The sequence below is a fragment of the Lissotriton vulgaris genome, chromosome 7, assembly GCF_964263255.1.
Source record: "Lissotriton vulgaris chromosome 7, aLisVul1.2, whole genome shotgun sequence".
In the NCBI taxonomy this organism is placed as follows: domain Eukaryota; kingdom Metazoa; phylum Chordata; class Amphibia; order Caudata; family Salamandridae; genus Lissotriton; species Lissotriton vulgaris.
The window spans coordinates 1,598,017,890-1,598,030,908 of NC_141695.1; the positions used below are offsets into that span (position 1 = coordinate 1,598,017,890).

At 44.7% G+C, this 13,019-nt stretch overlaps 1 protein-coding gene across 3 annotated transcripts in view; it reads right to left on the bottom strand.

The window, feature by feature from the left end:
- Positions 1-13,019, bottom strand: part of ZBP1 (Z-DNA binding protein 1) — a 236,830-nt gene that overhangs the window by 48,668 nt on the left and 175,143 nt on the right. Inside the window, exon 5 of one of the 3 annotated variants that reach the window (XM_086932515.1) lies at positions 7,884-8,900. The exons of the other annotated variants lie outside the window; for them this stretch is intronic. Coding sequence (XP_086788641.1) covers positions 8,164-8,900 — 737 coding nt within the window. The 3' untranslated portion in view covers positions 7,884-8,163. Of the gene's footprint in view, positions 1-7,883; positions 8,901-13,019 lie in introns of those variants that run through there. 3 annotated transcript variants of the gene reach the window in all.

Consider the following 13,019-nt stretch of genomic DNA (forward strand, 5'->3'; position numbering starts at 1 on the left):
TACCGATGGACAGGTAAGCCATAGAGTATTTCTAACTCTGCTTTAAGCTAAGTAGGACATTTTCAGTCAACTCCCTCTATAATACCAGTGTAGAGGTCTTCTGTTGTATAGAGCCAGTAGGGATGTTGACTTAAAAAACTCAAATGGGCATTACTGCTTTTTAGTGATTAGCATTAGAGCGTGACTTCTCACTACATACATATATATTTGTACCCTTTAAATGTTTAACATATACATTTTTACCCTACTGATTGTTAAACATATAAGTGTATAATATTTAACCAATTACAAGCGGCTGACCTGGTACCTGCAGATGTATTTGGGTGCCTCTGCGATGACCTACACATGGTGATGGTGCTGAATAAATCATTGCGAAAAAATACATTTGTGTTTTTAGACTTTCACAAATGATTTGGTAAACACTTTTGGGTTTTTTTGTTTCCCGTAGTGCGGGGCCTCCATCCTGAGCAGCCTGCAGGTTGAGGTGAGGCAGGGCTATCCTAATTTGGAGGGTAAGTCCTAGTTCTTTGTGACTAATCAGAGCACTTATAAGCTATTGATATTGGAATGATGTACAAATCATTAGCCAGCATGACATTGATGGTAATTTTGGTTTGGTAGTTCTCTTTCTTTTTCCTTTCTTTTGAAAATACAGATACCTTGTGTATTACCTGAAAAGAAGACACAGGAATACTGGTTTTGTATAAATACTTTATTATCATTTCACAAATTGTAGCAGCAGCAAAACTCTAACAACTGGTCCTGAAGAATTGCAACTATACAGGGATCTGATCATTGGGCTGAAACAAGTTGACTCTAATGAGACAGTGGTTATAAATCCATACCACTGTGTTGCTTTACGTTTTAACCCTGCCAGGTAGAGCACAAAAATAAAACGGATGTTAGTGCATCTATCCTAGACAGTTTTAAATTTCACTTTTTCACTCCATCTTTTCACACGGCGCTGCAACCTCACAACACCCATCATTCTCTCATATGGAAATTAGTATCCATCCTTACCCCCTAAAATAAAAACATCTCTGAGCTCCTTCATAAAAAACACGAATTCGTAGCTCCCAGTGTTGACTAGGAATTCTTCACTGGTAAGGAAGACCCATATGATGAAGCATGTCACCCTCGGGTGAGTGAGGGTTCTAATCCTTAAGGGATGATACCCCATTCCCCTTACTGATTGACACTTTTTATGCTTTTTTGAGAGGACACAAACTACAGTACATCAATGGTTATAATAATGCTCTGGATAAGACTCGAGGTGACTTATGTATTTGCGAAATTTTGAATTGGGGAATCTTCACCTCGTGGGTCTCTAAAATTGTTCCCTTGGACCCTCAATCCACGGTTGTTTTGTATAAACTTTAAATCAGGCCTTTTGTATTCTCACATGAATTTTGATGAAGACCATTCAACATTTTAGCAACTTTTCTGTACTCTCTTTAAGCTGTGTCCGTTTGGAGACATAGCCTCCAGAAATGGCCAAAATACTCTCTGACACAGGACCTTTCCTACAGGTACTTGTGTCTTACTCCAGATCTAGTTGTGAGCTACACTTGAATTTCCAGGCATAAAACAAACTTTGTTTTATAAGTTTGGCCCTACGCAATGTTCCAACCAATGATGCATTCAGTGTTACCACAATACTTCTGTTGATTCGACCAATACCTATAAACACCAACATTCCATGGCTCTCTGCCGTGCACTGACAGTTAGAAAGATTGTTAACAAACTTTGAGGTCCTTAGGGAGATAATGCTAGCATCCCTCTACAATGAGATGGCTTGCAATGCTTGTTTCTCTCTTACCACGTTCAGAAAATGTCTGAAATCTTTTGCTATTTTTGCTACCCCTTCGAGTGTGTCACCTTTTGTGGTGCAGAGATTAGTGTGCTCTGCAACAAGGAATACAGTTGTAATGATTTCCTGGAAGTAGGTCAGCTGAATTCTAGGGGCCTCATTTATGAGTTTTTGCCATAAAGCAATGCCAGAGGCCGTTCTGCAGAGCTGCCCTACGGCAAAAGCAAAGGGCAGGAATGTGCCATATCTATCAGATAAGGTGCATTCCTGTCCTCTTTCCCTGCGCTGGTGCACAATGGGCTGCTGTACACCAGCGCAGGCACCTTCCCACCATGGTGCAATGGTACCTGCGTTGCGGATATGATTATTTTTGTGAATGAAGGGAGGCTGTTTCCTCTTTCTATGTGTTCTGCAGAATACAGCACATATAGAATAAGGAAAAACGAGTCGTAAGTTTTTGGTGCTGCCTCAGAGTTATAATTTCTCGTAAATCTGGGGCATTGCCAAAAAGCCATGGATGTTGCTGGGAACGCCCTGAGCAACTCCCATTGCACGCCGCTTCAAAGCAGAAAACTGTATTAAAGGGAACAATATTTACAAGGCAGCATTAAGTGGCTTAGTGCTGCCTGGAAAATATGGAGCAGGCTCCTGCACTACCGGAGCATTACAAAAAGTGACGCACCAACGGTGCAAGGAGCTTATAAATAGGCCCCTAGATATTTTATTCAAACAAAAGGGCTTGTGGTGTCTCCAGGAAGCCAGCGATTTTATAATGGCTTGGAGCAGAACACATATTCCACGAAAGATGCCCAAAATCGACAAGCATTCTTGCAGTTCTTAGCACTGCAACACAACTCCTTTCTTTACAGCACAGCAATAGAGCCAGTAAGGACAGTAGCTACTAGGAAACTGAAGGACATAAAGGACAAAAAAGTCACACCATAGTAAAAAGGAATACAATACTAAAAAAGGAAAAACCAGAAACCCTATTTTGTACATAAGGTGGACAAAATGTATAAAAGCTTTCCACCTGTCACTACCAATATTGTTCTGAGAGTAGGGTACAAAGACAGGTGACCCATGATAGATAAAACACTGGATTCCTTTTCCCAAATATCCCTCACTGAGACTGAGTCTCTCTGTTTGAAAATCAAATCAGGCTCTCCAGCTGATTCTTTGAGTCCGGTCCAATCTTGCCAATTTCGCAATCTCATTTTACCAGTGTCCAGGGAATTGATTCATCTATCCCTGACCTCAGCACACATACCATTAGCTTGGAAGCACGCTAAAGTGATACCCCTCTTGAAGAAACTATTGCCCCATCTCCCATCTCCCTTTTCTAGCCAAGGTGGCTGAATCCCATATCAATACTATTCTGACAGAGTTCATTGAGTAAAATGCCATCCTGGACTCTTCGCAAGATGGCTTCAGAGCCCGTCACAGTACTGAGTTGGCTCTGTTGTCAGTGACTGAGGAGATTCATAGTAGCTTAGACGATGGAAATTCCGCGGCCTTAATTCTTTTGGATTACAGTGCCGCGTTTGACGCTGTCTCGTATGAAATATTACTGTGCAGGTTACAGGATATAGGGATTGAGGGCTTGGCCTTGGCCTGGTTTCGCTCCTTCTTAGAGGGAAGAACTTTCCAGGTCACAGTGCCACCCTACCACTCTCAGGAGTTGGCGATCAGATATGGGGTGCCGCAAGGATCGATACTGAGCCCCATGCTCTTTAACATGCCGACGACACCCAATTAGTCATCGCCTTTTCTAAGAAATTCAAAAATAATCTCATCAAATTTAAGGAGGATATGCTGGTAATAGCCAATTGGCTGACTATAAACTGCTTGCAGCTAAATGCCAGTAAGTCGGAAATTCTGCTGTTCGGTAGAGACAGCGATTTGTTGTCAGAGCAATGGTGGCCAGACCAATTAAAAACAGCACCTCTGTCGAAGGAGGCGGTCAAGAACCTGGGCTTTTGGATCGATAGAGGTCTCTCTTTGGCGCTCTATCCAAATTAGTTGCAGGGACCTGCGTCGGGCTCCTGAGAGGATTAAAACATCTTATTGTTTTTTTTGAGCCACCAGTCTGGCAGACTACAGGCTACAATTTTATCCAGACTGGATTATGGCAATTCCCTATATTTAGGTGCTAATAAATCCTGTATTCCGCGCCTTCAGAGAATACAAAACGCAGCAGCCAGTACCCTACTGGCACTTCCAAAATCTTGCTCAGTGTCTACGTTTTTACCTAAACTACACTGGCTGCCGATAGGGAAAAGAATCCAGTTTAAGACAGTATGCGTTGCTCATAAAATCTTGACTCACAAGCTCCTCCAGTACTAGCAGACTTGTTAACACCGTACGTCCCGAGCCGTCTCCTGGGGTCAGCTGAGTATGGGTTGGCACGCACCCCCAGAGTTTTAAGAGCCAGAGCTGGTGGTCGTTCTTTAAAAGAAAGATAAAGCTGACAGAGCTCAAAGGCAGAAACAAACAAAAGCCCTTATGGAGAAGGAACACCCCATAAGGCAAATACACATTTTCTAATGAGTATATTTGCTGTGGTGTTGCATCAAAAGGACAGGGGCACCACTAGGATAGTTCTGTTGCTGTGGGAGCTACCTGGTCCAATGCCGCCCCTCTCCCCTACAATCCTCTGAATTTGTAGGGTGAAAACAGAGCACTGCATCACTCAGGGTCACAAATTAGTAACCCCAGGAGAAGGTATGGTCAGAATTCATAGGGCATTGGCTCTGTGAAGGCCTGGGATGTGGGGAATCTTGGTGTCAGTTGTCCCGAGAGGTTGATCGGCAACCTGATGAAAGATAGAACTATGCACTGTTTATTACTTGATGTGATGATTATGGCATATGTGTTCAGTCAAAAGCTTTGACTGACTGGGTTATTATGAATAGTAAATATCACACGTGTTTTTCCTACTAGTAGGCAGGTGTTTTTTTAGTAATCTGATTGTGATTTCCAAAGGCTGAAGGCATGATAATTTTAGGGTAAATAGGCACTGTTTGAGGTAACAGGTCTGACATTTTGGTATTGGACAGTAAATGGTACCTATGTTTAATAATACTGCACTTTGTAGGATTCTAAGAACATAACAGTAGGCTTCCATTACTGATTTTTAGCAGAAAGGATACTGGGCATATTATCAGGGCAGGAAAAATGAAATTACCGGCGCTTTTGTGGTCGTTTTCGGCCGCAAAGCGGCAATAATTTTATCGCCCTATTAGCAAGCTGTTGCTAACATTAGTTAGCAACAGCTTTTAGGTGATAGCGAGCGGTTTGGGGCCCGCTTTGCATGTCAGCGGTATTTATCGCTATTGACATGCAAAGTGGGCGTACCCAACCAGATAGCGACTGAAAGCAGTCGCTAACTTCGCTATCGCCTATTAGCAAGGCAGGCGTAGCAATAAAAAAATTCACGCTAAGCGCGAATATCGCTAAAAACTAACGCCTGCTCAGACCAGTTGTTAGCCATTATATCCAATGGGTGGTGGATATTCTGGCTAAGAATCTATTGGCGATGATGCGTGAATATCACTGGTTTTCCAGCGATATTCATGCATTTCGCCGCTATCGCCGGTTATTTTATCGCATTGGAGATAAATGTTGCTAATAGCACGCTATCTCTGCAATAAAATCCAGCGATGCTTGGCGATAAAAAAAATGTCGCTAAGCTTATTTAGCGATAAATATCGCTACTTGTTGATAATATGCCCCTCTGTCTGTAGGCCTAACTTTCATTGGACATCTACCAGGCACTCTGTAACTGGGCTTTTACATTTTTATTCCCACCTTCATTGAGGTTACTGTTTGGTCTATTGTGCCAACTGTTCGCTGGGTGTATATTTTTGTGATTCTGTGCCTAGCATTTTTCTTTCTTCCACTCAAGTACTTTTTTATTTTTTTAAAGAAAAAGCACTAGCTGGAGAATGATGTGTGTTATTATTTGCATGACTGAGTTCTGAGTCTCAAACCCACATCACCGCCCTGACGGAGCATTGGACTGCTCTACCCCTGCTATCTTGAGCGCCAACTGCAGAAGGGGTGTGCTTGGTTTTCAATTTAGGATAACAATATTACAGGACCCCTTAACGTCCATGGTTAACAACCTCAATAGATACAACTGGGGCCCAATACCCCTGCATGCCCTTGGCAACCCAAAATGTCCTGAGAGCAGGGATACAATTGAAGGGGGCACAGACTAGTGCTGGCTAATCTGAATGTTTTGCATGTTTCGTAAGCCATGTCATCCGTAACTGCTGTATGCTCAGCATATAATAGGCACTAGGTTGCTACATAGTGCATCTATGTTCATTGAAGCTTCGGAAGCAGGTACTTAAAGTTAGAGGAGGAGAGCAGAGATGAGTAGGGCCAAGAAGAGTTAAACCAGTGTGAAGGCAAGCAACCTTTCCAGACATACCTGCCAATAAATGTGTCTCTGGGCAGGCCACAAGGCAATAGTATCACCTCTGTGTCCTTTGTTGTGAAAACATAGCATGCATATTGCCCGAAAATATCTGCACTTAATAATGTTTATTTGTAAAGCGCAAACATATCATCCCTTAAGGGTTTTATGGCACTGGGGGCCGTTTGGGAGAATAATGGTCCAGATGTACAACCATTTTGCAAGCGCAAAATCGTTCGCAAAATGATTTGCGTATGCAAAAATTGCTGTACACAATGTACGAATTGCGTCCCCAAACTAGCGATTCGCAAAATGCGACTCACAAAATAAATGTAAAGACCAGTCGCAAATTGCGACTATGTGCAAATAGGCACCTTTGCGCATGCAATTTACCACTAACCAGAAACAGATAGTAACCAGGCCCAACCTATAAAAACAGCCCCAGAATGCATCAGAAACCTTTCTACAACAGCTGCCCTGTACGTGATAGCGAGGAGGTGGTGGATATTGGCTGAGGAGGAAACAGGAGTGGATATTCAGAGTCAGGCTAACATTGCTGGATAAGATAGAGGAGGAGATTTATGACCAGTGCAGGCTGAGTAGCACTGTCATTCCAGACCTCATAGACTCCCTGAAGCCACAACTTGAGAGCAGAACCTGGCGCAGCAATGCAATTCTCACACCTGTACAGGTCTTGAGCTCCCTCCACCTTTTGGCCACTGGTAGCTACCAGGATGACATTGCAGTGGCTGGTGGTGCGTCTCAGAGTGAACTTTCGTGTTTTTTTCCATAATTTCCTGGACACCATTCTGTACCACATCCATCAACACATTTACATGCTAAGGGATGATGAGGAACTAGATGAAACAAAACTAGATTTTTACAGTTTAGCAAGGTTCCCACAGGTCATAGGGTGCATTGGTGGAACCTAGGTGTGCCAATATGTCCCCCATCCCACATAGAATACATGTGCCGTAATAGGAAAAGCACTCATTGCCTCAAAATCCAAGTTGTCTGTGATGCAAAAAACATCATCACAGCAAAATTCCCGGAAAGCACACAAGATGCATACATTTTCAGACACAGTGGCATCTACCAATTGTTAGAAACCTATAACTTTGATGATGGTTACCTCTTAGGTAATGATATTACCAGTCCCCAGATAAATGTTTTACCACTTGTATGTCTGTAAACATATAATATCACCATCATATATCTCACAACAGGAGACTGTGCGCTATCCCTGTGGCCATGGATACTCACACCGTACCTGTCTCCCAACAATATACATGAAAGACATCAGGGTACACAGATGCTCCGGGACTGTGATTGAGTGCACTTTTGGGATCTTGAAATCGCTCTGCAGGTCTCTACACAAGAGTGGCAGAGCTCTGCAGTATGCACCAGAGACAGTCTGTAAAATTGTGGCAATATGTGCCATGCTGCACAACATGGCCTGTAGGGGGGATTGCCCATGGATGTTTCTGACACAGATTCTGTGGATGAGGACCCAGGACCGCCTGCCCAATAGCAAAGGGATGGCAGTGCTGCTGCAGAGGGGAGAAGGCGCAAGGACCAGATTGCCAACAACTATTTTAAAAGGTACGTACACATTATTTACCCACTCACCAGTACATAAGACAGAACAAATTGTGACTATCAATTAGTGCTTTATTGTGAAAGCATCCACAAACAAACTAAGGACAACCTGCCCATCAGAAACCGCAGGCCTAAACTACAAAGTAACTCCGTTGTGGTTACATCACCACAACATTGAAAGAATATGTGGCAAAAATATTGTGCAGTGACCCTACACCGATACTTTTTTGCCACTCCGCCCAGCCTGGCCAGAGCTGCCACTTCCCAATCCAAGGTGCGGGCTGCTGCTACGGTGCATCACAGGTGTCTCCGTAGCAGAGACGCTACTGTGGCATCACGCCTCACTATCTGTGCCACCCATGGCACCTCCACCAACAATAGAATTTGCCTGCAGTGTTTCCACTGCTGCAGTGATCTTCTCCAGACCACGGGCAACATCCCCACTGTAGTGGCCAATCCCCACCTGGAGCCCCAAGGTGCGCTTGCTATGTTGGCTTGTTGCATGAGCAAGCCTGCAGATGGCCCGGCTGAGGGCGTCCAATTTGTGCCCCCTACTGCGCTCCATGCGCCTAAGCTGTGCCCTTTCCTCTGCCCATTCTTTGGCTAGATCAGCAACTGTGTTTGTGAGGGCATCTAGTTTTGCTTCCAGCCGGGTCTGATTTTCAGTAAGTTTGTCAGAAATCATGCTGAAGCCCTGTGTCATCCTCTCATTCATCTGCCTCTGTGTCTTCTTTTGCAGTCGCTGCATTTGCAATATTGCCCGATCCAGTGCTCCAGACATGAGCTGACTGGCTGCTCCAGCAGAGGACACACTTTGCATCCACCGTAGGGACTTCTGGGTTGGTTGTGACATACGGACCCTGGTGGCCATAGAGCGTCGGGAGGTTGGTGCCTGCAGTGAGGCTGGTGTGACACTGGCTGTGGCCTGTGATGTAGTTGGTGCATCAGTTGCTGGCACCTCTGAAGAACTGGGCCCACTTGTTTCTCCCACATCCTGCCCTTCCTCCATCTGGGCCAGCTCCGGGCTACCTGCAGTGTGATCAGAACTCTGCTCTCCTCGCAGTGGTGTGTCTATGTGCCAAAAGATGAAAGAAGAAAATAAAATATGTGAGTCACTGTTTCAGTGGTGTTGAGATGTTTATCAGCTCAAGCCAGTCCTTACTACACTGTAAAGCTTTGACTGGGTTATTATGAATAGTAAATATCACACATGTGTTTTTTTCTACTAGTAGGCAGGAGTTTTTTTAGTAATCTGATTGTGATTTCCAACGGCTGAAGGCATGATAATTTTACGGTAAATAGGAACCGTTTGAGGTAACAGGTCTGACATTTTGATATTGGATAGTAAATGTTACCTATGTTTAATAAAACTGCACTTTGTAGGATTCTAAGAACATAACAGTAGGCTTCTATTACTGATTTTTAGCAGAAAGAACTCTGTCTGTAGGCCTAACTTTCATTGGGCATTCACAAGGCCTCCTGTAACTGGGCTTTTACATTTTTATTCCCACCTTCATTTATGTTACTGTTTGGTCTATTGTGCCAACTGTTCGCTGGATGTATATTTGTGATTTTGTGCCTAGCATTTTCCTTATGTCCATTAACCCCTTCCATGCTGATGACGAACCCCAGCCATCATGCACTACGGTGCTCGTGTGCTGATGACGGCTGGGGTTCGTCACCGCCCGCCCCTGTTCGTGTTGTTTACAGCACACCAGGGGAATCGCGGCCGCATGGAAAGGGTTAAAGTAGGTTTTTATTTTTTTAAAGAAAAAGCACTAGCTGGAGAATGATGTGTGTTATTATATGCATGACTGCATTCTGAGTCTCAAACTCACATCACCTCCCTGACGGAGCATTGGGCAGCTCTGCCCTTGCTATCTTTAGAGTCAACTGCAGAAGGGGTGTGCTTGGTTTACAATTTAGGATGACAATATTACAGGACCCCTTAACGTCCATGGTTAAAAACCTCAATAGATACAACTGGGGCCCATTAACCCCTGCATGCCCATGGCACACCAACATGGTCTGAGAGCAGAGATACAATTGAAGGGGGCACAGACTAGTGCTGGCTAATCTGAATGTTTTGCATGTTTCGTAAGCCCTGTCACCAGTAACTGCTGTATGCTCAGCATATAATAGGCCCTAGGTTGCTACATAGTGCATCTATGTTAATTGAAGCTTCGGAAGCAGGTACTTAAAGTTAGAGTAGGAGAGCAGAGATGAGTAGGACCAATAAGAGTTACACCAGTGTGAAGGCAAGCAACCTTTCCAGACATACCTGCCAATAAATGTGTCTCGGGCGGGCCACAAGGCAATAATATCACCTCTGTGTCCTTAGTTGTGAAAACATAGCATGCATATTGCCCAAGAACATCTCCACTTAATAATTTTTATTTGTAAAGCGCAAACATATCATCCCTCAAGGGTTTCATGGTACTGGGGGCCGTTGGGGAGATTAAGGGTCCAGATGTACAACCATTTTGCATCGCAAAATCGCTGGCAAAATGATTTGCGCATGCAAAAATGGCTGTACGCAATGTACGAAATGCACTCACAAATGTCAAATTTGCGCTGTGATAGAATAGCGACTACTAAAAAAAGTGCCAGCTACTTGCGTCCCCAAAATAGCGAATCTCAAAATGTGACTTGCAAAATAAATGTAAGGACCAGTCGCAAATTGCAACTATGTGCAAATAGGCACATTTGCGCATGCAATTTACCACTAACCAAAAACAGGTGGTAACCAGGCCCAATCTATAAAAACAGCCCCAGAATACATCAGAAACCTTTCTACAATAGCTTCCCTGTACGTGATAGTGAGGAGGTTCTGGATATTGGCTGAGGAGGAAACAGGAGTGGATATTCAGAGTCAGGCTAACATTGCTGGATAAGATAGAGGAGGAGATTTATGACCAGTACAGGCTGAGTAGCACTGTCATTCTAGACCTCATAGACACCTTGAAGCCACAACTTGAGAACAGAACCTTGAGCAGCAATGCAATTCCCACACCCGTGCAGGTCTTGTGCTCCCTCCACCTTTTAGACACTGGTAGCTGCCAGGATGTCATTGCAGTGGCTGGTGGTGTGTCTTAGAGTACACTTTCGTGTTTTTTTCTGTAATTTCCTAGACACCATTCTGTACCACATCCATCAACACATTTACATGCCAAGGAATGATCAGGAACTAGATGAAACAAAACTAGATTATTACAGGTCATAGGGTGCATTCCCACATAGAATACATCTTCTGTAATAGGAAAATCACTCATTCCCTCAACATCCAAGTTGTCTGTGATGCAAAAAACATCATCACAGACCTGGTAGCAAAATTCCCGGAAAGCACACATGATGCATACATTTTCAGACACAGTGGCATACACCAAAGGTTAGAAACCTGTACATTTAATGATGGATACCTCCTAGGTAATGATATTACCTGCCCCCAGATACATGATTTACCACTTGTATGTCTGTAAGCATATAATCTCACCATCATATATCTCACAACAGGTGACAGTGCGTATGCCCTGCGGCATGGATACTCACACCGTACCTGTCTCCCAACAATATACATGAAAGACATCAGGGCACACAGATGCTCCAGGACTGTGATTGAGCGCACTTTTGGGATCTTGAAATCGCTATGCAGGTGCCTACACAAGAGTGGCGGAGCTCTGCAGTATGCACCAGAGACAGTCTGTAAAATTGTGGCAATATGTGCCATGCTGCACAACATGGCCTGCACAAGCTGATGGCCCATGGATGTTTCTGACACAGATTCTGTGGATGAGGACCCAGGACCACCTGCCCAACAGCAAAGGAATGGCAGCGCTGCTGCAGAGGGGAGAAGGTGCAGGGACCAGATTGCCAGCAACTATTTTTAAAGGTAAGTACATATTATTTACCCACTCACCTGTACATAAGACAGAACAAAGTGTGACTATCAATGAGTGCTTTATTGTACCAGCACCCACAAACACACTAAGGACAACCTGCCCATTAGAAAATGCAGGCCTAAACTACAATGTAACTCCATTGCGGTTACGTCACCACAACATTGAAAGGATATGTGGCAAACATATTGTGCAGGGACCCTACACAGATAATTTTTGCCACACCGCCCAGCCTGGCCAGAGCTGCCACTTCCCAATCCAAGGTACCAGCTGCTGTTATGCTGCATCACAGGTGTCTCCATAGCAGAGATGCTACTGTGGCTTCATACCTCACTATCTGTGCCACCCATGGGCAACAGTCCGTCCATCATCTTGTGTGTTTAGCTGTTCACCCTATGTGGGAAGGGTATGCCGAGACGTGGGTCCCGTGCTCACTACGCCACTAAAGTCAAGCTATCCTGGCTGATGATGGCTGATAGCAAGAAACCGGTCCTAGGATGCTTGATTCTGGTCCAGGGAAGACATGGCTTGGCAGTTCGGGCTGGACTGTTCCCATGAGGCACAGGGTCAAGATGGATTTGAATATGGCCATGTCTGAACTGGGGTGGCGTGGTGAGCAAAAACCGATGGATTAAACCCAGATCCGTGACTGGGGGTGAATGTTTTGCCAATGTGCAACATTCCGTCCATCATCTTGTGTGTTTTGCTGTTCGCCCTATGTGGGAAGGGTATGCCCAGACGTGGGTCCCGTGCTCACTACGCCACTGGAGTCAAGCTATCCTGGCTGATGACAGCTGATAGCCAGAAACCGGTCCTAGGAGGCTTGATTCCGGTCCAGGGAAGACATGGCTTGGCAGTTTGGGCTGGGCTGTTGCCATGAGGCACAGGGTCAAGAATGATTTGCATATGGCCATGTCTGAACTTTAGAGGAGTGGTGAGCAAAATAACGATGGATTAAACCCAGATCTGTGACTGGGGGTGAATGTTTTGCCAATGTACAACATTCCGTCCATCATCTTGTGTGTTTTGCTGTTCGCCCTATGTGGGAAGGGTAAGCCCCGACGTGGGTCCCATGCTCACTACGCCACTGGAGTCAAGCTATCCTGGCTGATGACGGCTGATAGCCAGAAACCGGTCCTAGGATGCTTGATTCTAGTCCAGGGAAGACATGGCTTGGCAGTGGGGCTGGACTGTTCCCATGAGGCACAGGGTCAAGACGGATTTGCATATTGCCATGTCTGAACTGGGGTGGCATGGTTAGCAAAATAACGATGGATTAAACCCAGATCTGTGC